General features: G+C 53.3%; 1 protein-coding gene across 1 annotated transcript; it reads left to right on the forward strand.

Moving 5' to 3' along the window:
• The first annotated feature begins 12,766 nt into the window (after positions 1-12,766).
• CEACAM16 (CEA cell adhesion molecule 16, tectorial membrane component) lies at positions 12,767-22,770 on the forward strand. The gene is made up of 6 exons (XM_036012797.1): positions 12,767-12,852; positions 15,979-16,520; positions 16,834-17,109; positions 18,053-18,331; positions 20,511-20,837; positions 22,563-22,770. The coding sequence occupies exons 1-6, from the start codon at positions 12,767-12,769 to the stop codon at positions 22,571-22,573; spliced, it is 1,521 nt and encodes a 506-aa protein (XP_035868690.1). The 3' UTR covers positions 22,574-22,770.
• The last annotated feature ends 4,078 nt before the right edge of the window (positions 22,771-26,848 follow it).

A 26,848-nucleotide genomic window follows, 5' to 3' on the forward strand; every position in this document is an offset into this window, starting at 1 on the left:
AGAAGAGTATTTCAAGAGTAAGCTCTGGGTGCCTGACTGCCTGCTAACTTCTTACCTGTTGTTATGGACTGAATTGTGTGCCCCCAAATTCCTGCTGAAGCCCTAACCCCCAATACCACTGTATTTGGACACACACACCTTTAACGAGGTCATTAAAGTTAAATGAGCTCTGTCTCCAGTTGGTGGTCAGCTGGTTCAAGGTGGAATCCACTGAAAAAGACAGACCGGGGGCTTCAGCACCCTGTGCTAGCAGGAAGGTGGCACTGTGAGAACTTCTATAATATCTACTGCAGACCCCCTAAAATTCAAGTGGACTTGGCCTTGACTGGTGTGGCTCAGTGGGTTGGGTGTCGTCCTGAAAACTGAAAGGTCACTGGTTCACTTCCCAGTCAGGGCACATGCCTGGGTTGTGAGCCAGGTCCCCCTCTGGGGGTGCGCAGGAGGCAACCAATTTCATTATCAATGTTTCTCTTCCTCCCTCCCTCCCTTCCCCTCTCTCTAAAATTAAATAAATGTTTTTTATTATTTTAAAAAATCAAATCGGCTTGGGTTTGGACACTATCAGTAGCAATGGTTCCAGGCTAATAGGCCCATAAAGATGTGATGCTGGGTGGTTGATAGACCCTACAGTGCGACTTCATTCCTAGACAGAAGCTGGATTCATCTGATGCCAGAGAAAATTTCAGGAGACTGAAACTAGATCGGAGTTTCTTTCTAGAAACTTCTTTCCCGGCCTCGAAACTCTCGGGTGCTATATTATTCCTGGATGTACAATAGATGAGGACAATATTTTTCTTTTATGCCTGAAATTGTAGGTGATTCCTCAGATTAAAGATGGAAGCTGACTTTTTTCACCAGAAATGGTTTATAGAATCAACTTGCAAAGATGCATGGAGCAACAGGGCCTGGCCAGGTAGCTCAGTTGGTTAGAGCATCATCTCGACATGTCAAGATTGCAGGTTCTGTCCCCCCTCGGGGCACATACAAGAATCATCCAATGAGTGTATAAATAAGTGAAACAACAAATTAATGTTTCTCTCTCTCTTTTTCTCTAAAAATCAATTAAAAATTTAAAAGTATATGAGGCAGCAAACAAAGGAAAGTACAACATTTTCTTTATTATTCTTAGATTCTTTACTATAATGTAAACTCCATGAAGGCAGGATAACTTCCTTATCCTTAACACCTGGCCTAAAATAAATACTCAAAAAATATTTTTAAAAGATTTTATTTATTTTTAGAAAAAGGAGAAGGAGGGGAGAAAGAAGGGGAGAGAAACACCAATGTACGAAAGAGAAACACATCGATCAGTTGCCACTCGCACACCTCCAGCCGGGGGCCTGGCCCACAACCCAGGCATGTGCCCTGACTGGGAGTAGAACCGGAGACCCTTGAGTTCCCAGACTGGCACTCAATCCACTGAGCCACACCAGCCAGGGCTAAATACCAAAATATCTGAAGTGAACTGAAATTCCCATTGATTTTTTCTTATTACCTAGAACATGGCAACCATTTTAATGGGATTTCAGCAAGACATTTACATGGAATAACTGAGACTTAGAATTTTTGACTCTGATGTAAAATGTATACATAGTTACATTACACTAGCTGGGTACCAGTAGGTCTGTTACAGAACAGACCAGCGAGTGAGGGGCGAACGATATAAAAGATCCTCCCTTTTTCTCCAGAGGTTCCTCCCCACGTACTGGGTTCGTTTTTCCCGCCGCCTGAGGAAAGACATCTCTTAATACCAGAGATCAGTGAAAAGGAAAGGAATTTATTATTTATTTGAAATAATACAAACTAAAGTTCTCCACAAACACACGCAGTCCTCCCGGCACCCTCCATGTGGCAAAAGGGAGCACTTCCAAAGCCTCGTGGTCCTGACTCTCACCCAAGCCGTATGGTCCCAACCAAGACACCAAAGCCGCGTTGTCCTAACCGGACCCATGGTCCCAAAAAGAGAGACCCCCAATGGCTCCTGTGTCTCCGTTTAAACCCCACTGCCAATCTTCTCCTGCAGCCTCATTTCTGCTCCTCCCAGAATTCCGGACAGGTGTGGCCCTGTGGTGTGGAGCCAATCATCTCCAGGTTCTTCTGGACCTCGTTGTAAATACCTATTTGGGGCTCCTCTCTTGACTGCACCCTGTTACAGGTCTACTTAAAACTCGATATCTAATTATGATGTTTGATCCTTTAAGAGGCAATAAAGAATAGCTGTGAAAACAACCTATGTCTATGAGGAGTAGATATATAAAACTGACTGATATTTAATATGAAATCTTATGAACATTTTACAGCCTTAGTAGGTAATTATCATTGGTTTAAATCACACATACCAATCGAGTATAGTTAAAAAGTCATCATTTCTGCTTTATATTTAGTGTTGAAATATTCTCCATTGTTTTGGCCAAATCATAGCACAGGGAACTCATTGACCTATACACTGTGCTCACATCCATGAGGATGTACTTAACATGCAGAGTGTATAAAATCCATCCAACATTGGAAGTCTGGCACACCTCACTGTGTTTTGCAATGAAATTTATTACTCATGCTTATACCAGAATCACACAAATGTCATGCAACTATAATGACTTCTGTTAGAATAAGATACCTATTCTTTAGGTTAAGATTCCTCTATTAGCCCTGGCTGGTGTGGCTCAGTGGATTGAGTGCCTGCCTGAGAACCAGAGGGTCACTGGTTCAATTCCCAGTCAGGCCACATACCTGGGTTGTGGGCCAGGTCCTCAGTTGGGGGCATGTGAGAGGCAACCGATTGATGTTTCTAAAATAAGTAAACAAAATCTTTAATTTAAAAAAGTGGACACAAGAAGGCTTTTTAAAAAATCATGTGTGAGACTGATGAACACCAACATCTGACTTGTTTTACCTCAGGGGTGGTCAGAGGAAAATGGGGTTGAGGTGTACGCAGGGGAGCCTTCAGTTGTATCTGTAATGTGCTCATTAAGATGTATCAAATGTGAAACAAAAGTTAAAAGAGGTCATAGGGTTAGGCCCTAATCCAATAGGCCTGGAGTTCTTATAAGAGGAAGAGACGTCAGAGATGCACCACGTGGAGAGAAGGTCATAGGAGGACACAATGAGGCGGCAGCTGCCTGCAAGCCCAGCAGAGCGGCCTGAGGGGAAAGCACTCCTGCTGACACCTTGGTCAAGCCCTTCCAGCCCCCAGAACTCTGAGAAAATAGATATCTGCTGTTTCAACCACCAAGTCTGTAGTGTTTTGTTACGGCTGCCGGATCTGACTAATGCCAGCTCCTCCTACCACAGCTCCAGGCACTGGGGTGCCAAAGGGGTCTTTTTCCTTCATTACAATAAGACCAGAATTAAATATAATAATAATAATAATAATAATAATAATCAACAGTAGCCTGAAAAAGCCTGACCTCTGTGCCTTTAGAAGGCTGAATTTCTTTTTATTATTATTTTGTAACATATTTTATTGATTATTCTATTACAGTTGTCCCACTCTCCCCCTTCACTCCCCTCCCACCCACATTCCCCCCCTTTAGTTCATGTCTATGTGTCATAAATTCTTTCACTTCTACATTTCCCACACCATTCCTGCCCTCCCCCTATTTTCTACCTACCATCTATGCTACTTATTCTCTATATCTTTTCCCCCTCTCTATTCCTCCCAGTTCCCTGTTGCTAACCCTCCATGTGATCTCCATTTCTGTGGTTCCACTCCTGTTCTCTTTGTTTGCTTAGTTTGCTTTTGTTTTAGGTGTGCTTGTTACTAACTGTGAGTTTGATGTCCTTTTTTTACTGTTCATATTTTTTATCTTCTTTTTCTTAGATAAGTCCCTTTAACATTTCATATAATAAGGGCTTGGTGATGATGAACTCCTTTAACTGGCCTTATCTGAGAAGCACTTTATTTCCCCTTCCATTCTAAATGAAAGCTTTGCTGGATAGAGTATTCTTGGATGTAGGTCCTTGCCTTTCATGACTTGGAATACTTCTTTTCCAGCCCCTTCTTGCCTGCAAGATCTCTTTTGAGAAATCAGCTGACATTCTGATGGGAACTCCTTTGTAGGTAACTGTCCCCTTATCTCCTGCTGCTTCTAGAATTCTCTCCTTCATTTTTACCTTGGGTAATTATGATGTGCCTTGGTGTGTTCCTCCTTGGGTCCAACATCTTTGGGACTCTGAGCTTCCTGGACTTCCTGAAAGTCTATTTCCCTTGTCAGATTGGGGAAGTTCTCCTTTATTATTTGTTCAAATAACTTTTCCACTTGTTGTGCTTCCTCTTCCCCTTCTGGTACCCCTATAATTCAGATGTTGGAATATTTAAAGGTGTCCTGGAGGTCCCTAAGCCTCTCCTCATTTTTTTGAATTCTTGTTTCTCCATTCTTTTCTGTTTGGTTGTTCCTTTCCTCCTTCTGGTCCCTTCCATTGATTTGAAACCCAGTTTTTTTTTCCATCACTATTGGTTCCATGTGCATTTTTCTTCATTTCACTTATTGTCATCTGCGTTTTTTCATCTAATTTATGACCAAGTCCACCAATTCTGTGAGCATCCTGATCACTAGTGCTTTGAACTGTGCATCTGATAAGTTGGCTATTTCTTGGTCGCTTAACAAAATTGGCTCTGGGGCTTTTAACTCTGTTTGAGCCATCTTCCCCCCCCCCCCCTTTGGTCTGGTCGCGCCTGTTACATATGAGGGGCAGAGCCTTAGGTGTTCACCAGGGCGGGGCACCTCAGTCTCTGGGTTGCGACATTGTATGTGGGGGCGGGGTCCGAGAGGGAACAATGGCACCTGCTGCACTCTCACCAGGACTCCAGTCCCCCTTGCTGCTTCCCACAAGCAAATTGGTCCCCTCTGGTGCTGGCTCCCGGGAGGGTGGGCTTGTGCACTCTCTTGGACTCTGTGGGTTTCTCCAAAGAGCCTCCTGTGAGGCTGATAGAATCACCCAGCCTCAACTTCCAGGTGTTTTTAATTGGCGCCTTCAGGCTTTGTTTCCCGGCGCTGTGTCCCTGGGATGTGCGGTCTGTGTCGAGCCGCCCTTTTTTGCTAAGTTCTGCGCTCGAATGTGCGGCTGCGGACAGCCAGCTGCCTTGCGCACCTCACTGGGTCTGCTGGTTGCCTCCTGCACCCAGGGTTTGCCACTGGTCCATCAGCTGCGGTCTGCGCCCTGCAAGCGCACGTCTGCCAGCCACCGATTTTTCCTGCCAGGACCCCTCGAGCCCTCTCCGTAGGCCTCTGATTCCGCCCCTCCTTATTGGACTGGATGTATGGTATTCAGACTTCCGTTGGGTTCATTTCTCTCTGTTCTGGTTGTTTTTTGTTTGTAAATTCTTGTTGTCCTTAGTTTTGGTTGCTCAAGGAGGTACAGTGCGGCCACCATCTTGGATCCTCCTTATTATCATTATTTTTTAAAGATTTTATTTATTTACTTTTAGAGAAAGGGGAAGGAAGGGACAAAGAAGGAGAGAAACATCAATGTGTGGTTGCCTCTCATACGCCCCCTACTGGGGACCTGGCCCACAACCCAGGCATGCGCCCTGACTGGGAATGGAACTGTCAACCCTTTGTTTCACGGGCCGGCACTCAGTCCACTGAGCCACACCAGCCAGGGTTGAATTTCTTGAATTTTCAGAACAGCCTTGGGAGGCTGGGACTATTATATTTTCATTTTGCCGATGGAGAATGGAGGCTCAGAGCCGTGAAGTGACTACCCCCAGGTCACACACCAAGCTAGCTGGTTATGCTTCAGTCACAACCCCACAATCTCCATGGCTTAAAACATCACTGACATTTCTTGCCCGAGCTACATGCTCATCTCAGGCAGGCAGGCGCAACCAGCGGCAGGAGAGCTCTGGTTCCTCCTACTCATTCATGAACTAGGCTGACAGAGCCCGTCCCCATGCAGGTAAAAGGAGGGGCCATGGCCAATCACACACTGGCTTTGAAAGTCTTCTGCCGGAAGTGACCTCCCACTTGCATTTCATTGGCGAAAGCAAGTCATATGATACACTCTCTGCCAAGAGGGCTGGGCAGGTGCAATCCTACCCTGTACCCAGAATAATGAGAACCAGGACGCGTATGGACAGCCCTGTCAATACACCACTGGGATTCACACCAGAGCCCACACCCCTGAGAGGAATTTCCAGGCAGGCCTGCCCTCCTCCCTGTATTCACTCTACGACTCGTTCATTCACTCGGCAGGGGCTGGGCCAGGATGATGAAGGTGGCTGGGGCAAGAAGTACAGAGAGCCAAAAGCGATTTAGAATGAAACATGGATAGCATTTGGACATGGATTAGATGTGGGCGATTAGGGAGAGGGGCGGATCAAGAATTTGTTCGTCCACCAATTCAACAAACATTTATTGATCGCCTGCTGTGTGCAGCTGTTTCAGGATGTGAGGAGGCAGCTGAAAAAACAAACGAACAAACAAAACACACACAGATATCCCTGCGCCTGGTGAGCTGGCCACAGAGCATCCAATGTGATATCCCGGGCAGCCGACGTCGTGAGGGAGAATGAAGCAGGCGCTGAGAAAGTGGAGGTGCCGGAGTGGGGGGATCCTCTGGCGTCTGGTTTGTGCGACAAGAAGGCAGGGGGCAGTGGTGAGGTTCACACAGCCACAGGGCCAGGCTTTCAAGAAGTTGAGACGCACATCCACATGAAAACTTATACACAAATGCTCACAGCAGCATTATTCATAATAGCCGGTGGGTGGAAACTGCCCAAGTGTCCATCGGCGAACAGAACGATAAACAAAATGTGGTCTATTTAGACCATGAAATATTATTCGGCCTCAACAAAGGACTCAAATGTAGATCATGCTACAACAGGGAACACTGTTAGGTGAAGGAAGCCAGACACAAAAGACCACACACCGCAGGGTTCCACTTGTATGAAATGCCCAGAATGGGCAAATCCATAGAGCAAGAAAGCAGATTGGTGCTTCCAGGGGCCACGAGGAAGGAATAGGGAGTGACTGCTAATGGGTACATGGCTTCTGCTGGGAGGGGGGGCGAGGAATGGACAGGTTCTGAAATTGATTGTGGTGATGGTTTTACAATCCTCTGAATATACTAAAAGCACTGAGCTGTGCACTTCAAATGGGGGAATTCTACAGTATGTGAATTATATCCCAACGAAGCTGGTTTTTTATAAAAGAAAGAAGAGGGCAGGGTTTGGGGTGCCCACCTGGAATTCAGGGCCACGTATTGGCAGGAGAAGGCAGCTGAAGACCCAGGTCCGAGGGGTGGGTGGGACTGGGGACCACAAACGTGGTATGCCCTGCAGCCCCTGTTGCCCCAGGAACGGCATCTGTTATCCCTGGTTAGGGTTTGGGTTTATTGGGTCCTGTCCTTGTTGCCAGTCTTGCAGGTGGGACTGGAGTCAACGTGGAGCCAGAAGGGGGCAGCAGAGGACCGTGGCAGACCCACCGACAGGAGCCCTGGCTGCCTTTGGCCGCTGTCCATGCACCTACCCCCAGCCTCTGCCCCTTCCTCCACCCTTCTGGGCACAGAGAGTTCACCCAGCTGCACAGATCTAAAATGAAGGCACCTCCCTCCCTCGCTGTGACTGGGGCAGACAGTGCCACCCACGTCACCTAAATTGTGTGTTCCCTGGTCTCCACAGCACAGCCCTGAGCCAGGCTTTCTCCGAGTCCCCTCCCCAGCCCCCACCTGGTCTCCTGCCCCCTGCCACCCCCCCCCCACCACAAGACAATCCAAGGGATCTTTCTAAAGCCCAGATTCAACACTGCCCCTCCCTGTTCAGAACCATCTATGGCTCCCCAGTGCCCTCAAAGTCCAGGCTTCTCACCACAGCTTTCAAGTCCCTGTGAGGTCTGGCTCCTAGGGACCCCTCCACCTCACCTCTCAGCACCCCCTGCCTCTCGCCCCCACCCTGTGGCCTGTGGTCCACCAAACCGACCTTCTTCCAGGTCCTTGCATATTCTGTTCCCTTTGCTGGAGCATATCCACAGACACACCCCTCCACTCTGATCACCCCACCGCCATTCATCCTCTACGTTTCAGCTTAGACACCTCTTCCTCCAGGAAGCCCTCCCTAGCCCCCAAGCTGGGTCAGGTCTCCCCTGAGTTCATCCACCTCAGCCCTGCTTACTCTGGGTTGTTTCTGTCTGGAGACAGGTTTGTCTCCGTGCTGGACTGTGAGCCCTGGGAGGGCAGGGCCTGTCTCTGTCTGTCATCAGTGGGTCCCAACACCACCCAGCACGGGGAAGGCACAGGGGAGGGGCTCCAGAAATGCATGTGGACTAAGTGAATGTGTGTGGATTCTCATTATCGAGATTCTTCTCTTCCTGTACCTAGCAGTCTCCATTCACTCACTCGTAAACCTTTATTAAGCAACTACTATATATCACACTCTGTTGAATGAACTCGGTCGGACACCAGAGACATGAAGATAAAACCAGCACATCTCCTACTCTCAGGTAGCATTCAGTCTAGTGGTGGGGGGCAATCTGGGACCCAATGGAATAATAATGAATAGTAAACACTTATTGAGCACTTACTGTGTACACTGTGCTAATCACTTTTCATTTACTCACTTATTTTATCCTTGGAGCAGTTTTGTGAGGGAAAAACTGTATTGTCCCTATTTCACAGATGAGAAAACTGAGTCAGGGCGTAAGTGGACAGACTGGGAATGGAACTAAAGTCTTTCTAACACCCAAGCTCTACCTTCTGCTTATTCCCTGTCTCAGAGAAAGACCGACCAAGATGTGACCCACGCCCGCAGACCACGCTGGGGTCTATGTGTGTACAAGCAGAGGGCTCTGCCCTTCAGGAGAGGGCACGGAGCAGAGCGCGAGGCTTCATGCCCAGGAGCTATCGCCGAGGGTGGAATTTTGCGCATGGAGCTCTGTGGCCCAGTTAGGAAGAGACCCCGGTCGTCGGCTGGAACAGGGAGCCTGCAGGAGCCCGGCTCTGCCCAGCAGAGGTCGCTGCCTGCCACTACCACCCTTTTCCGCCGAGTCTGCGGGCACCACTACATTCTCAGGGCTGCGGCTCCTTATTTTGCAGATGAGGAAGTGGCCGTGTGGGGAAGGAAGTGGGCTGGGCTGAGACAGAGAGTGATTATGATTCATGGGGAAAACCCTTCCCTCCCTAATCCAACCTCTTTGTGAGCAAAGGGCATTGCCCCCGAGAGTCGCTGGGTCAGCTGGAGCAGGTAGACCCGAGACTGACCCGGGACAAGGGCTCCCTCCCGTACCTGGGGGGAGGGGCAGCCTAGGGGTTCCAGGGCAGATTCGGTTTGAGGAACGCAGTTGACTGCTGAAACAAACACGTTGATATATTGAACCATTTGAAACCTTGGCACGAGGAACTTTTCCAGAGTGATAAAAGTGTTCTAAAAGTAGATCTGGGCCCCGGCCTGTGTGGTTCAGTTGGTTGGAGCGCCGCCGTCCTATAGTTAGAGGGCTGTGGGTTTGACCCCCAGTTGAGGAGCATATGGGAGGCAACCAATCTCTGTCTCTCCCCAGCACCAACCCCCCCCCCCCGTCTCTCCCCCCTCCCCCCTCCTGCCCTCCCTCCCTCATGGATGTTTCTCTCTCTCCCTTCCTCTCTAAAAGCAATGAAAAAATATCCTCAGGTGATGATAAAAACATAAAAATAAAACTAGATTTGGGTGATGGCTGCCCAAGGTGAATTTTCTGGGATGGAAATTAACGTCCAGTGAAGGAGATAACAAGCTTACGATATTTATGAGACAACTGGAAAATTGAACACTGCCCGGATATTCAAAGATGCTATGGAATTGTTCATTGTTCATTTTCTTTTCACTTTTTAGGTGAAATAATGATGCTGTGAGTTGGGTTTGTTTGTTTGTTTGTTGGTTGGTTGGTTGGTTGGTTTTTTCCCCAATGAGTCCTTATCTTTTAGGGATACAGGCTGAAGTATCTATGAACAAAAGAACATAGTGGCTTAAATTTTCTTTCAAATAATATGGACAGGACGGGGTGTCACCGCCTCCTCCCACCGTCCCCTCCAACACTGGGCTCTGGCCACACCAGCCTGCTCGCCTTCCACGTGCTCACCAAAGACCTTCCTGCCTCAGGGTCTTTGCACCTGCTGTGCCTCCTGCCCCTCTTTCCCGAGGTATTCACCTCCTTCAGGTCTCCACTTTAGGTCACCTCCTCAGAAAGACCCTCCCTGACCCTCCCTCCTTAAAAGGGTGACCCCTGCCTCTCCCTATCTTCTTGCCCTATTTGGTTTTTATGGCACACTCTCCCTGACAGGATATGCTGTAGCAGGTGTTTCATTACTGCCCACCTCGCTCCAATAGGATTCAGCCCCACAAGGGAAGGGATGTTGCCTGTGGCCTTGACACAGCCTACAGATAGTCCATGCTCAATAAATATTTGTTAAATGATTAAATGGCTTGGAAAATCCCAGGTGAATGAGGTGAGGGGGGAGCAGGAGGGGGGAGAGATGGATATCCACGTGAAGGGAACGGCCTGTGCAAAGGTGTGAGGCTCGCTTCTGCGACCCCCCCCCCCCCCCCCCCCGTCCCCTCCTGCACAGCTGTCTGGGTGCACTTCCCAGGGCGAGCAGTTCAGGGGACTGAACGGGGTCTCTCCCCCCGCCCCCCAAGAACAGCCTCCCAGGACCAAGCCCAGACCTTGCCAAGCCGGCAAAGGAAGCCACACCTGGAGGTCAGGCCCCTGAGTAAATATTGCAGCACCTCCAGCCTCGCCCTGGTGAGATAAGGGGAGGAGGAAGGAGGGGTGAGAACGCCGCCAGCCAACCCCTCGGTTTCAAAGTCTAAGCGCATGGAGACTAGGACAAGGGTCCTGCCACGGGGCACAGGGCACCGTTTCTATCTGACAGATATTGATTAAGTCTGCTGGGCAGGGCCTTGGCCAGCGGGCTGAATGAGGAGGCCCCAGGCAGCCTCTGGCTCCCTCCGGGACTAATGTGGCAGCTGGTGCGATAAAAGGGCAGGGGGTGGGGGCGGGGAGCTGACAGGACGGGGTCAGAGAACCTCGCCCCGGTTGGCTGTGGGGAGAAAAGACTCATCTGCTCCAACCTCTGGAGGCAAGGTCCCTGTGCCTCAGTTTCCTTGTCTGCAAAAGGCTTGAGCCTCTCTGGTCTTACTCTTACCCAAACAGCCCTGCCTCCGGGCCTCTGCCCTTGCTGTTCCCTCGGCCAGGAATGCTCTTTCCCCAGAATCAGCAGGGGTCCTTTCTGGAGTCTCAGGGAAAAGGGAAGCTAGGGAATACATAAAGCAGAGTTATTTTAACCAAGCTGCTGAATTCATGAACGTTAGAAAGGTTGCAGCAAGAGGAAAGACTCCGCTCTTGTCCTAACTAGCCGGGGAATTTGAACTTTTTTGGACTCTCCAGTTCTGCATGAGTGCCTGGGTACACATCTGGCCCTTCAGGCAGCCGTCTAATTGTCCCTGGCAGGACTCACATATCCAGGCCACCTGACACCCATTATCCAGGCCACCGGAACAACGTGACCAGACGTCCTGGCACCCCTCTTCCAGGCAGGCTACCTGAATCTGCCTGATAACCAGCCTGGACCAGCCCTCGGGCTAAGAATGCGGGACTGATCCTTCTCCAGAATGTACTTTTATTTGCTATAAGAGCTTTTCACTTTGCTTTCTTCTTCCAAGCACTTCTGGGAGTTTGCCTAGCCGTGTTTCCAGTCTGCAAACGCCAGAACCCTTGAATAAATCTCTGTCATTTATTTCTAGCAAAGTCTCCAGACTCCTTTTTTTTTTAATCCTCACCTGAGGATATGCTTATTGATTTAGAGAGAGAAAGAGAGAGAAGCACTGATGTGAGAGAGAAACATCAATCAGTTGCCTCTTGTTCGCTCCCCGATCGGGGAATCAAACCTGCAACCTAGGCGCTGTGCTCTGACTGGGAATCGAACCCGCAAACTTTTTTGTGGTATACGGGACGACACTCCAACCCACTGAACCACCCAGACAGGGCTCCACACTCTTTTTGAGTTTGCTCAACAAAGTCTCTCCCCCATGTCACCTCCTGCAACGTCTCCTCACTGCCCTGCACAAACCAGTGCCCCGGCCACTCCATCCTCCCCAGCTCTGCCTTCTGTCTGCTCCGGGCTGTAACCCAGCACCCAACAGAGTTCCCAGCCCAGGGTAGGTCCTCCACAAATGTTTGGTGAATGATGAACGGCCCATGGCGTCCACCTACTCGTGCTCTATGCACTTGCTCTCCCCCACCCCCAGAGGTCTCCCAGGAAGGTCAAGATCATGACCACCTACCACCCACTTCACAGAGAAATAAAGGACCCTGCCCATGGTTGCCTGGTCTACTTTTGGCTCAGCTCTGGGCCTGGCACATAGTAGGTGCTCAAGAAACTGCAGCTGTCTGTCGGACCCAGCATCCGGGCTCACGTGCAGGAGCACCAGAGAGGGACCAGGGAGGAGGTGGGTGGGGGCGACAGCAGAGGAGGGTCGATGTGGAGCCATGGCGGAGTCCGGACACCAGCCGCGTCCCTCCCCAAGCCTCCAGGAGCCATGTCCTCGTCCTACTCCTCAGCCAAATCGCCAGAAACCCGGCCTCCCTGGAGGCTCCTGTTTCTGTGTCATCCACACCTGGTGTTCGATTCCACAAATACTCCCTGAGCCCCTGCTCTGTGCCCCACCCTGGGCTGGGCAGTGCTGGGGACACAGTGGAGACCACGGCAGCCCTGGTCCTGAGCTCCCAGGACTCACAGTCCAATCGGGAAGACAGACCCATCACCCAGACAGTGAGGACTCAAGGGGGCCAGGTTAGGAATGGGGATCCCAGAGCACACTCAACCCAGCCTGAGAGTCCAGGAGGTCTTCCTGGAGGAGGAGAAGGAGGAGGAATTGTTGGGCAGGCAATGAAGCAGGGGACATGCTGAGTGAAGGGAGCACAAGTGAGACAGAATAACTGGAGCAGAAAGTTCCAGAAGGGAGAGGTGTCTCATAAGGCCGGGACACATGGGTCGGGACAAGGAGCTGGGCTCTCCTGAGGACACTGGGGAGCCATGCGTGGCAGGCTCTGCACACCCTGGTGGGAGGGCGGTGGGCAGAGACCACGGAGGAGTTGGAGGGGAAGCCAGACAGGATGCAGGAGGTGCCTGGACCAGGGCCGGGGCCGCAGAGAGGGAGAGAAAGGCGTCCATAGAAGAAATATTTAGGAAGGAGGCGCCATAAGGTATGGCGTGGTGGGGGTGGGGGTGCCAGGAGGCGTCAGGGACGAGGCCTCGGTCTTTGTGTCCCTATGACGGTGGACGGTGGCGCCGATCCCTGATAAGGGGACAGGGAGGAGGAGCAGGTCTGGGGAAGATGCCAAGGTCAGCTTGGGACGAGGCGAGCGAGAAGTACGCGGGCACACGGGGGAGGCATCGGGAAGGACGCTGGGAGGAGGTCCCGGGGCTCAGGGGAGGGGGCAGGGCGGGCACCGAGAAGGGTGAGGTGAGGTCACCAGCAGGGTGTGGGGACAGGAGGTGCCAGGTCACCCCCACCTGTCACTCCCCCTGCTGGAGCCCCGCCCAGCCAGGGCAGCTCAGGACATGGCTCTGGAGGAACAAACCAGGACAGGTGAGCCACAGGTATGGCTCCCTGCCCAGAAGCAGGCCGCCCGGGCCTCAGAGGGACCAGGACCCAGACGCCATCAGGACATCGATAACAACAAGTCTGTCAGGATCGCTCTTCCCTCCATAGGCCCCACCGACCCCGCCGTGACCTCCGCCCCACATCCCCTCCCCAGAGACACCCTCCCTGGTCCCCTCCCTTGCCCCTTGCAATTTAAAAATTGCAAACCCCCCTTGCTGGCTTTATTTTTCTAGACGACACATATCTCCATTCGACATGGGAGAGATTTTACATTTTTCATTTACCTCATAAATGTCAGCCCACAAAGGCAGGGACTGTCTCCACCAGCAGCCAGAACAGGCCTGGCAGGCACTCATGTAACATTTGCTGAATGAATGAATGAATGAATGAACCAATGAACAAACGCACAATTTGCGGGGCATTTGCTCCGGGCTGGGCATTGTTGTAAGAACTACACACACGTTTTCTCATTTAATCCTCAGTGCAGCCCTATGAGAGGGGCACAGACTGTGTTCCCATTTTCCAGACGAGAAAACTGAGGCCCGGTGGGCTCCATCGCCTGCCTAGAGTCATGGAGGTGGAAGATGGTGGCAGTAGGTCCAGGATCACACTTGTAATCACAGTCACAGCCACCAGACCTCACAATCGGGGCCTGGCTCTGCCAGGCGCTGGCCACAGCCCTGAGCAGCATCTGCACCATTACTTCTCGGTCCTGCTCGGAAGGCCAAGAAGCACAGCCCCAAAGGCAGTGTGCAGCCTCGGGCCCTTCTGCAGGGACTGGGAAACAGAGCAGAGTTCAAGTGCCTCTCCCTTCCGGAATTTAGGCAAGTCAGAACCCCTGCCTGGTGACTCAGTTTCCCCACCTATAAATGAATGGGGGTTCTAAGAGTACCCCCTCACAGGACACCCACTGAGATGAGAGCTGCAGGTCGCCCACAGGCAGGGAGGCTGGAAGACGGCAGCCACTGTTGCTTAGTTTTCCTCCTCAGTGACCCCTGAGCTCGATAGAGAGAGGCCAGGCCTGGGCCGTGGGTAAAAACTGCCCTAAAACCTTCCCCCGCTACCCTCCTCCCTGGCGACCTGGTTCGCCTCCTGGTACCAAACCCTGGCCCTCGGCACAAAAAAAGGTTAGGCAGTGCCCCAGGAGGCCCGGCCAGGTCGTGGCCCCTGGCCCGTGCCTGCCACGCCCGCCCTGGTACCCAAACGGGGCCCCAGATCCTTGGTGAATCGATCCCTCCAAATTCAGGTGATCTCCCCCGGCTCCAAATCGCCGAACCCTCCCAGGTCCGGCGCCAGACGGAGCCAAGCCCCAACCAGGACGGGCCTCAGAGCGTTGGACGCCAGCACCACCATCTCCAAGACCCAGGTTTGGGGTGAAAGATGGCGCTGACCGGGTGCAGCTGGCTCCTCCTCAGCGGTGAGCGAGAATGCTGCCCCCCAGAACCCCAGCCCCGGGTGGCTTCAGGGAGATAGGGGATCCCAGCTGGCCGGGAGAGGGAAGGTGTGAGCAGCCGTCCAGCATGCTGGGTAGGGAGGGCAGCTCTGCTCCCCACAGGCTCCAAGAGGCGCCAGCATGAGCCAAGGCGGCTCACCCACCCAGAGAGGGTGGCAGGGTGGACTGTGGAGACTTCTAGGACCAGAGCATGAACCGGGGTGAGGCAGCCACTGTTGTGCCTTCATTCATGGGGCAAACCCTTACTGAGGTCTGGAGGCTTAAGGAGGGTGAGTTCTAACCCCCGAGGATGTGGCTTTGAGCAGCTGCCTGCCCCTTCTCAGCCTCAGTTTCCTGGTCTGTGAAATGGGCCTAGCTCACAGGGTCACTGGAAGGTCATCTGGAGCTGTGTTACTGGTGCTTGCTACGGGCACCTGGAGCTGTTCTTCTCCATGATCTCCTGTGTTGACGCCCACCTGTGAGGGAGGCCCACTCGTGACCCCCACCTCAAAGTTGAGATACTTGAGGCTCAGAGAGGTCGACTCACTGCCCAGGGTCACACAGCCAGGAGTGGCAGGGATGAGTGCTAGCCCCAGGGCCCTCCCTCCTAGCCGGGCTCTGCTAGCCTGGAAAGTACCCAAAACCCGGCCAGGTACAGGAGTACTTCTTACGGAAGCTTGGCCACAGTGCTCATTCGGGGAGTCCACATAACTCAGACCCAAGCAGCCCTGACTAGCTGGTCGGGTTTGGAGCTCGCTTGCAGGGTTCAGAAGAAAAGGGGCGGAGTGTGTTAATGATGGGGAAGTACAGGAAGAACACTGGACCGGGGAGCCAGGGCCAAGGGCCTGGAGGAGCCAGCCTGGTCTTGGAAGACTCAGTTTGGTGATTCTCACAGCCAGAAAACCCTCTGGGCCCCACGAAATCCCAAGGCCCCACGGGCTGCGTGTGAGCCCTGCACTTGGGAAAGCCTTAGGCTAGGTCCTCAGCACAGCCGTTGGAACTCAGCCCTCAGAGCATGCACAGCCTCCCCAGGGCGCAGAGCCTGCGGCTGGCTAACGTTCATTGAGCACTCAGGATGCACCCAGAACACACAGGTCAGCCCCCCGGGGTCTTGCTCGGGGGCCCCGGCCAAACCTGACTCGTCCCACCCCTCTGGCTCCTTTTCCTCAGCCGTGTTCCTCAGCACAGGGGCCGAGATCACTATCACCCCCGAGCCTGGCCAGCCGGCGGAAGGGGACAACATCACGCTGGTTGTCCGTGGGCTTTCGGGGGAGGAGCTTGCCTACAACTGGTATGCGGGGCCCTCCATCAACCTGGCTTACCTGGTGGCCAGCTACATCGTAAGCACAGGCGATGAGACCCCCGGCCCAGCCCACACGGGGCGGGAGGCTGTGCGCCCCGATGGCAGCCTGGACATCCGCGGTGCTCTGCCTGGGCACTCGGGCACCTACATCCTGCAGACCCTCAACAGGCAGCTTCAGACGGAGGTGGGCTACGGACGCTTGCGGGTCTATGGTGAGACACCACCCAGACCTCCTCTTCCCCAGCTGAGCCTTCCCACCTGCTCTCCAACCCCTTAAATTAAAAAAATAAAATAAAAAACCTAAAAAATAGTAAAGCCATAAAAAAACCTGAGGTAACATTAAAATGCTCACCTCCTTCTGGATGGCATCCAGGATTAGACCTGCCTTTTATCCCATTCTTTGCCACTCTGGCTGGGGTCACAGGGGCACCACCAGGATCCAGCCATGCCCCTTTGCCTGGGGAGGGGGCACCCCTGGGAACAGGCGGTGCCCGGCGCCCTCCCCCTCTGTCTCTTGCCCCACAGAAATCCTGGCCCAGCCTGTGGTCATGGCCAACGAAACAGAGCTGGTGGAGCGCCGAGACACCCTGCGCCTGCTCTGCAGCAGCCCCAGCCCCGCTGAGGTCCGATGGTTCTTCAACGGCGAGGCCCTGCCCATCGCCGTGCGCCTCGGCCTGTCTGCCGACGGCCGGGTGCTGACCCGGCACGGCATCCGCAGGGAGGAGGCTGGAGCCTACCAGTGTGAGGTCTGGAACCCGGTCAGTGTCAGCCGCAGCGAGCCCATCAACCTGACCGTGTACTGTGAGTCCTCCCGGCCCCGCCAGGGACACCCAGTGCCCGAGCCTCATAGGTGGGGAAACTGAGGCCAAGAGAGGGCGCCCAAGGGCAAACACTGGGCCCGCAGGCCTGCTGGGGTTAGGAACCAGGGAACCCTCTTCAAACGCACACGTGACCCACCTCCTAAAGACTAGCGGCTCTTTTGGAATCGAACGACCCTCCCGCTGGAAGCAGCACTTGCAGGGAAGGGCCAGAGGGGTGATTGGTTTGGGCGAGGGAGGAGGGAAGGGAGATAAAAACACCACCAGAGCACGGAGTCGTTGCCAGGGCGGCCGATCCGCAGCGTGGAATCCGGGGGAAATAACCCACTGAGGTACCCGAGGGCCGGCGATGTAGAAAACTTAGAGCCTAGAATCCTACAACCAAGGAATTCTGGATTTGAGAAGCACAGGATTCTAGACTCTGAGGATCCTAGCAATTCTAGAAGCAGAGATTCTTAGAATCTTAGAACCTGATTCTAAAAGCTTAGAGCCACCCTCTCCTAGCATCTTAGAAGCATAGATCTCTAGAAACTTAGAATCTTAGAACCTGAGAGGATCACTGTCGGAGCCTTAGCATTCTAGACTCTTAGACTGCCTTATCAGAAACCAATCATCTAGACTAATTTATTTTTTTAATGGAGCCATAGATTTCAAAAAAATATCTCAACATTTAGTCTGGCTCAACACCCTCTTTTTACAGAAGAGAAACTGGGACCCCCACCCCCAACACCCGAGAAGGAAAGAGGGTCTGGAATCCTAAAGGGAGCTAGAGACCCATGTGGGCCTCACACAGGCCAGAGCTCTCTCCCTCCACTAGGCTCAGATCCTTCCAGGGGCCCAGCCTGGTGGAAAGCAAGCCAGGGGTGCCCACCTCTCCTCCCCTCTCCCTCTACTGCCCCATTTTTCTCTCGCTGCCGCCCCCACAGTCGGCCCGGAACGCGTGGCCATCGTGCAGGATTCCATCCCCCGCACGGGCTGCACCATCAAAGTCGACTTCAACACGTCCCTCACGCTGTGGTGCGTGTCCCGGTCCTGCCCGGAGCCCGAGTACGTGTGGGCCTTGAACGGGCGGGCCCTAAAGAACGACCGAGACCACCTCAACATCAGCAGCATGACCGCCGCCCAGGAGGGCACCTACACCTGCATCGCTAAGAACACCAAGACCCTGCTCTCCGGCTCGGCCTCGGTGGTGGTCAAGCTCTCTGGTGAGTCGTCCGATCCCGCCCACCCACCACCCCCTACCCCCTCCTCACTGAGGCCCGGTGGAACTGCGAGGGTTTGGTGGCGCCACCCACAGGCCACAGCTTGCCCAGCAACATGACTGGAAAGGGAGAGAGTACTGGGGTCTGTTTGTTGGCCAAGCAGCAGAGGGGCACGTCAGGTGGGCCCCTCCTCCTGCAGGGGACGATGGAGACAGCCCCTCCCAGTCGCCTGCAAAACAAACGACAAATCTGACTCTCTTCCTTGAAGGGTGGCAAACTGAGAAATGGGTCAGGTGCCCCACATTTCGCAGTGGCGAGAGGGGACAACATTCAGCTGTCCCCTCACGCGGGCGCGCCGGTTCTAAATTCAGTCACCAGCTGCCGAGGGGCGTGGCGCACTCCCTGCGGCACAGGCAGCTGAGGTTCTGGGTGGCCCACCAGATCGCCCCGTTATCTGGCCCAGATGATGGTGCGAGCGCACGTACGCACGGAAAATCAGAGCCAATTGTTGGCAAATGGAAAAACACAGCTGGGGAGGCATTTTCTGATCCCTGTCCTCAGATGCCCTGGGGGCTGTGGGTAGTGCAGACACAGCTGGTGTGTTCAGAGCCATCAGGATCCTCAGGGGACATTTTTGCATCCCCTGGGGATGGTGGCATTGAATGCTGGGGTCTGATTCATTCTGCCTTGGTTCCTTCCCAAGTGGCCACCATTCCCTGGGGACAAAGGGAACAGTCCTCCCCTCCCTCCCTCGCCCCTCCCTCCTCCTAACAGGCTAGGTCTCATCCAAAGGGTGGATCCTCTTTCACCCAAAGCAGAAATGACATCCCCAAAGGTAAGTGCACCTCCTGCCCCGCCCCACCAGGGCCCTGGCAGCCGGTCTGGGCAGGAGACGGGGGTGGGCCAGACGACCTCAGGTGTTCTCCCCAAGCCCTGCCTGTGGCGGGGGGTGGGGGGCCCCAGGTACACAGGTACGTGCCGGGTGTGGGCACAGTGCCCCAAACGGCCTCCTGAACTGTCAGCAACCCCGTGGCAGGTGCCAGGAAAGAGACAGAGGAAAAGGGAGACACCGCTCTCCCCCCACCTGGGGGAGCTGCTGCTCTGATGGAGGAGACACAGCCTCTGCCCTGAAAGACGTGGTCCTGGAGCAGAGAGGCAGGGTCTCCTCCCGCGAGGAGCTGCCAGTCAGGGAGAAGGGGCAGTGGGCTTTCCAGCAGAGACATTGGGGGCACGACACCCCATCTCACCCAGCTCCTCAGCAGACGGAGGAGGCCCAGCGCACACTTAGAGAGATTTCCTGTTCTGATGGAGGAGACATGGCCACTTTTATTTACTATTTCTTAGAATTCCTAGTCTGATGGGGGAGACACGGTTCCCCGCTTTGGGGTACTCCCAATCTGATGGGGGAGTAGAGGCCTCCCACTTTCTAGGAATTTCTAGTGTCATGCCTCAATCCAGTCTCTGGGCTTCCAGGGCTGACTGGGAGGACCTACCCAAAAGACTGGAACATCTTGTCTGATGGAGGAGACACACCTCCTACCCTCTGGGAATTTTCAGCCTGGTGGGAAACTGTGGCCCCCACGTCCTGAGGTCTCTCAGTTGGAGAGAAGACACACAACCCGGGGTACACAACTTCCAACTATGTGATGGGGGAAACACGGTCCCCATGTTCTGAGAATTTCCAGTCTAATGGGGGAGACACAATGTCCTGGCCGGTGCGGCTCAGTTGGTTGGAGAGTCATCCTGTAACCGAAAGGTTGCAGGTTTGATTCCCATTTTTTTTTTAATAAAAATTTTTAAATGGGGGAGACACGGTCCCCCATATTGTAGAGCTTCCAATCAGATAGGGGAGACACGGCCCCTATATTTGGAGAATTTCCAATCTGATGGAGGAGACAGGACCCTATTCTCTAGGGTCCTTCAGTTTCATGGGACAGAGACCCCCCAAAGTCTGGAAATTTGTAGTCTAACGGGGGAGACATGGCCCCCTGGCAGGCACTGTAGGGACACCGCCACCCCGCCACACCAGTCCCCTCCTTCCTCTGTCTCCTTCCCAGAGCCTTGCGGGCAGGGGCGTCAGCCAGCTGGGGGGAGGCGTTGATGAGCCAGCTCAGGGGCGGAAGGGGGACACTGTGCCCAGTGCAGGCCTAGCTGACACTGCGCCCCATCGCTCTCTCCCCAGCGGCCGTGGTCGCCATGTCCATCGTGCCGGTGCCCAGCAAGCCCACGGAGGGCCAGGACGTGACGCTGACCGTGCAGGGCTACCCCAAGGACCTGCTGGTCTATGCCTGGTACCGTGGGCCTGCCTCGGAGCCCAACCGGCTGCTCAGCCAGCTGCCGTCGGGGAACTGGATCGCAGGCCCCGCGCACACAGGCCGGGAGGTGGGCTTTGCCAACTGCTCGCTGCTGGTGCAGAAGCTGAACCTCACGGACGCCGGTCGCTACACACTCAAGACGGTCACCCTGCAGGGCAAGACCGAGTCGCTGGAACTGGAGCTACAGGTGGCCCGTGAGTGTGCGGGAGGGCTGGGGGGAGCCTCTTTTCAGACAGGGGCTCCCGAAACGGGCCCCTGACTCCTCCATAAGGCTGAGGGACATAGATCAAGGACAGATATGCCTCCCCACCAGACGTGGAGAAGGGAGCAGTTCCTCCGTCTGACTCAGGGGTCTCCAGACGAGCTCTTCTGGCTCCTCCGTCACACCGATGACCCAGGCCAGGGGCAGACAGGCCTCCCCTTTCAGACTTGCGGCTACCACAGGGGCCTCCCTGCCTTCTCCCTCTTACAAGAGGCCCACCAGACTGAAAGTTCTGAGAAGGGGACCAAGCCTGAGGGTAGGGCATCCTTTATCCCACAGGCGAGTGGGCCCTAAAACATGCAGGATACTGCATCTCCCGCCCCACTGGGCAGATGGGCTAATGATGGGGACTTGCCTCCCCCATCAGACAGGCTGGAGGTGTAGAGCCAGGGTGGATCAGGCTGCCCTCTTCTGCCCGGTGCCCTAGACGGTGGGGACCGTGTCTCGTCCGTTGCATTACAGTGAGAGTGAGGACAGAACTGCTACCAGCACAGGGTGGAATTTACCTCTCAAACAGAAATAGGAATAACCTGTTGCATTAGCACGGCGGTCTCCAGCTGGTGGGCATTGTGTCTCCTCCATCAGACTGGGGGCTCCCTGGTGGTCAGGAACAAGGTCTTTTTCGCCAGATTTGGAATTCCCAGATGTTGGCGACTGTGTCTCCCCATCAGACTGGGCTCCCAGGTGTTGGGGACCGTGTCTCCCCAACAGACTGGGAGTCTCAGAGTCAGGGACTGTGTCTTCCCAACAGACTGGGAGCTCCCAGAGTCAGGGAATGTGTCTCCTCCATCAGACTGGGAGCTCCCAGAGTCAGGGACTGTGTCTCCTCCATCAGACTGGGAGCTCCCAGAGCTAGGGACCGTGTCTCCTCCATCAGACTGGGAGCTCCCAGAGCTAGGGACCGTGTCTCCTCCATCAGACTGGGAGCTCCCAGAGCTAGGGACTGTGTCTCCTCCATCAGACTGGGAGCTCCCAGAGCTAGGGAATGTGTCTCCTCCATCAGACTGGGAGCTCCCAGAGTCAGGGAATGTGTCTCCTCCATCAGACTGGGAGCTCCCAGGGCCAGGGAATGTGTCTCCCTAACAGACTGAGTGTCTCCAGAGCCTCAAGAGGCCTGAGAGACCATGTCCCAGAGGCAGAGCTGGGTGTCACCCGTTAGGGCAGGTGCTCTTGGACACTGTGGACTAGGTCATCCCAGACTGGGGTCTGGCCTCCCTGCAGCAGACCAGGCAGTCTCAGAAGCCACGTCCCCGAGTCACGCACGGACAGAGCCTCCCTCCCTCAGACTTGAAGCTTCCCTGATCAGGCGCCCCACCGCTGGCAGACACCTCTGCAACCCTGCTTTCACCCATTCGCCCACCAGGCCCTGGTTTTCCAGGTCCGTGTTGGGGGACAATGCTGTCCAGCGACAGCAGGCCACCCCCGTGAGGCCCCCGCCTTCCCTTCACCTGTCTCTCTTCTCGCAGTCAGCCTCTCTCCCTTGCACGAGGACCACCGCCACCTTCCTGCACCTGAACCCGGCACAGGCTGAGCGTGGGGGGTGGGGACGCCGGGAGGCTGGGGGTGGGCAGGGCAGCGGGAGGGGAGGGGGCACTGGGGGCTGCTCCTCCCCCTCCCTGAAGGCCTCCTCCACCCCTCTGCCCATCCCCCACCGCAGCCCTGGCGTAGCGGCGTGGACCCGGACGCCTCCAGAGAGAAGAGCTCCTCGTGGCATCCTCCCCATGCCCTCCCCGTGAGCGGAGGGTCGCTGTGGCTGTGGTCCTCTGTCCTCCTGCTTCCACAATAGAGTTAGAGCCGACAGGGCCCTACTCCTTCCCTGCGCTGTCGGGGAGCCAGGGAGGCCATAAACATCCTGGTTAACACAAGTGTGTGTCAGCCTCTCCTTCCACCAGGGCCAGCCCTGCTGCTTCCTGGGAGCCCACTGGCTTCCCTCTGCACCCAAGGTCACTCTCAGTCTGCGGGCATGCATGCAGTGGAGTGCCCAGATCACAGGGCTGGAGCCCCCACTCTTACTGTCAGGAACTCAGGCCCTTCCCCCATCTCCCCAGGTTATATCTGAGGGTCCTGCCTCCCCATGGGTCACCGGCTGCCCCTCCCAGGGACACCAAACAGAGGTGGGCTCTGTGGGACATGGCCCTCCCCTATGCTGTACTTCACTCCATCTCCCAGGCCCTCAAGCAAAGCTGCTTATGCACAGCACAGGGCCGTGTGAATAAATGAATGCAAATGAGGCAGGGGCTGAGTGAGAGGAGAGATCAGGGGAGTGGGAGCCAGAGAGAGAGTGTGCCTTCTAACTCCTCTCACAAGCTGCAGCTTCCTCCCAGCCAAGATGCCCCATTAGAGAGAGACTCTTGGTGTTGGCCAGAAGTGGTGATGGCAGGCTCCAGGCTTGGGGGAGAAAGAGAGGTTTGTGTAGGGAAAGCCTGATACAGAGATTTCCTGGAAGCTTTCAAGACAGCCTTTCTGAGGATGGCTGTGTTGAGGAGGGATGGTGAGCAGTAAAAGATCACCAGAATGAGTTATAAAATCTGGGTCATAATCTCACATTTGTCATGGAGTCACTAGGCCCTCAGTTTGTTCAGGGTATGAACTTAGGATGGACTAGACTTTTCCAAACCATTTTATTAGCCTCAGAGCCCTTTCTTCAAATGCAAAGCTTACATCGTAGGTCAACATATTATTTTAATAGCAATGAAATAAAAGGAGGTATCAGTTCAAAAGCTATAGCCTTCCTTCCCCCCAAATTTCTACACACTTATAAATAATTCCTTAAATTTAAATAATATTTAGATAACAGAGGCCATTAAAATACAAAATATCCAGGGGGGTGGGTGTAGGTGGAAGAGCATATAGGGGGATAAATGGTAATGGAAAAAATACAATAAAAGGTTTTTTTTTTTTAAGATTTTATTTATTTATTTTTAGAGAGGGAAGGGAGGGAGATAGAGATAGAGGCAGAGAGATAGAGAGAAACATCAATGTGCGGTTGCTGGGGGTTATGGCCTGCAACCCAGGAATGTACCCTGGCTGGGAATCGAACCTGGGACACTTTGGTTCCCAGCCCACGCTCAATCCACTGAGCTACGCCAGCCAGGGCTACAATAAAAGTTTTTTAAAAAATAAAATAAATATTAAACAAAACTAGAAACAAAAAAATGCAAAATCAACCAGAATCAAATGGCAGTGAAAACACTAGTATAGAAATCTGTAGGGTATGGCCAAAGCCACACTCAGAGGGGGAATGATAGCCTTCAATGCTGAAATATATTGAAAGTGATAAAAGAAAAAAACTTTTAAAGTCAACCAAATAAACTTTCCATTCAAGAAACTAGAAAAAGTCCATGAAATAAATAGAAGAAAATAAGGTAAAGAATTGAGAACAATAAAAGCAAAAATGGGCAAAATATAAAACAAAATTAGAGTTGGTCAATAAAACCTAAAGCTGATTCTTTGAAAATGCCAATGAAACGGATAAACTTTTTGCAAGTGTGACGTGAGACGGAGACTAACACATAAAATAAAAGAGAGGCTGCTCTGGTTGACATAGAGGATTTGTCTGTGCCAGGTTAGATGCTCAACAAATACATATGAGAGAGAAAGTGTGGCAGGTCCTGTGGATTGCTCCCCAGCAGCGACTCCTCTCTCCTCTGTCAGACACTGCCTCCCAGGAAAGAAGTTGGAAATGTCAGGTCCTCACTTTCCCAGACTGCTTTGCAGCTACAGGTGACCATGTGACCAATTCTGGCCAATAAAGGAAGGAGAGAGCCAAAAGTCTTGTCCACTAACTCTGTTCCCCTCCCTCAAGGGGGCACTGAGGGTTTAGAAGCTATTTTCTAAATCAGTGGTCTCCAATGTGAAGTTTCCAGGCAATAGCACCCCTAGGAACTGAGGATAAATTTGACTCCACACTCTTCATCCCAGCACTATTCAGCCCCAAATGAAAAAATAACATCCATATTTTCCCCATGCCTCCAAGTTCACATAAGAATCGGTGACATGTGTAGGGCTAGAGCCTGAGTACATCAGTTAGAATTTCTTTTTAGTAACTGGCAGGAGAGACTAGAAAAAACACAGGCAGCAAAGAGAAGACTAACATAAGATAAAAGAGAAACTAGTATGTTGAAGAGTGGCTTGCATGAATAAAAGATTGTGTCTCTGTCACATAACAAAAAGGGGGCCCATAAACAAAATGTTCAGAGCTAGAATGGGGGCCCCATGGTGTCATTAGGGACACAGCTCTTTCTATCTTTCTGCTCCATGGTCCTTAGCTTGGGGCTTCCGTTCTTGCCCTCACCTCGTGGTCCAAGGTAGCTGCTGGAGCTCCAGCTGCCTCATCCATGTTCCAGGCAGGAAGCAGAAAGAAGGGGACAAAAGTCAACTAGAACCCCACACCAATGTGCCCCTTTTATGGAACATTCCCCAAAGTTCTAGCCTACAACTTCCACTTGCATCTGATTGGCCAGCTCTTAGTCACATGGGGACCCTAGCTGCAAGGGAGGCTGGGAAGTGGAGTCTTTTCCCTGAGTACACTGCTCTGCTACCCCAAAGAACATCAGGGACCTGTTCCCAAGGAAGACAGAAAGAACAGATCCTAAGTGGGCAGCTGGCCAGCTCAGCCATGCCAGACCTTAGAACTCCTACCTCCAAGCTGGACTAAATGGCCTTTCTCACCTAAGCCCAATGGGATGGAGCCATAGGCAGAGTGGCAAGGAATTAGAAAAGACAGGGGTTGTGTTCAGTTGGGGCTTGCTTTGTGCACTGCAGAATGAGGCCAGCGGGAGGGGCAGAGGGAACGAAGGAGCAGGCAGCTCAGGTTTCTGGGTCAAGCCAGATCCTGTATCAGTGGCGGTAGCGCTCAGATGTCCCCAAAACCAAGTCTCCCATCTCTCTAGGCATCTCTGGGCTCCTTGACGGCCTCCTCCACGCTGTCCAATTCCTTCCTGTCACAGAAAAAACAACAATAACCACAGATTAGTAATAGCGCCCCTATCTCGGGCATCAATTTCGTCAGCCACCATATCAATGAATTCCCACAACAACCTTGTGAGTAGCTACTGCCAATTCCTCCATTTTACAGAGAGGAAACTGAGGCACGGGGAGCTGAAAACCTTGTTCCAGGTCCCACAGTTCCCACAGCTGCAGCGGGGAGGGGCTGGCCCGGGAGTCCCCTCCATTCCTCAGCGGAGCAGGCGGGCGGGCGGTCACATGCACAGGCTCAGAGCCCCGTTGGAGCTGAGCTGGCCACTCATAGCTGTGGGCATGCTGCTTTTCCTCACCCGTAAAAACGAAGTAATAATACTGCGCCCCTCCTAGGATGGCTGAAAAGACTAAATGAGTCAATACGGCAGAGATTCCAGCATGCAAGAGCTTGGTAAATGCCTTTGATCTCCCCCAGTGAGGTGTGTGCTGTCTTTTGGCAACCGGCAGATGGAAAAGCTAAAAACAATTTTTCTGCCACATCTTCTTCCTAGGGGACTTAATTAACCCTGCCACACAGGTTTGCCTCATGTCATGGAATACGGTGTGTTCTTGGACAAGGTAATTGCTGAAAAAAATCCTTATGAGAAAAGATAATGAATGTGTGTGAGCTTTTACAATAACACACGAATCATCTCAGGTTCGGGGGTAACAAGCTCTGAGCAGATTCTCTATCTCTACCTTGTTCCTCTCAGCCTCCTTTGGAAAGGGGACCCTGTGCCCCCCACCCCATCCCCTACCTGCTCATTAAAAAAAATGCCAGGGGCCCAGGGACTCTGCTTCTCCAGGGAAGGGACCTGGAAGATGAACCTTGAAAATGAACAGCTTGGGTGACTTTTGTCAGCGGGAACATGGAGGGATCCAGATGCAAGGACCATTTCACAGAAAAAGGACAGGAGCACAAAGAGGAGGAGGTGACTTGCTGGAGGTCACTCAGCCAGAAAGCTGTGGGGCCAGGAATCAGCG

This window comes from Phyllostomus discolor, chromosome 12 (assembly GCF_004126475.2).
Source record: "Phyllostomus discolor isolate MPI-MPIP mPhyDis1 chromosome 12, mPhyDis1.pri.v3, whole genome shotgun sequence".
Classification (NCBI taxonomy): Eukaryota; Metazoa; Chordata; class Mammalia; order Chiroptera; family Phyllostomidae; genus Phyllostomus; species Phyllostomus discolor.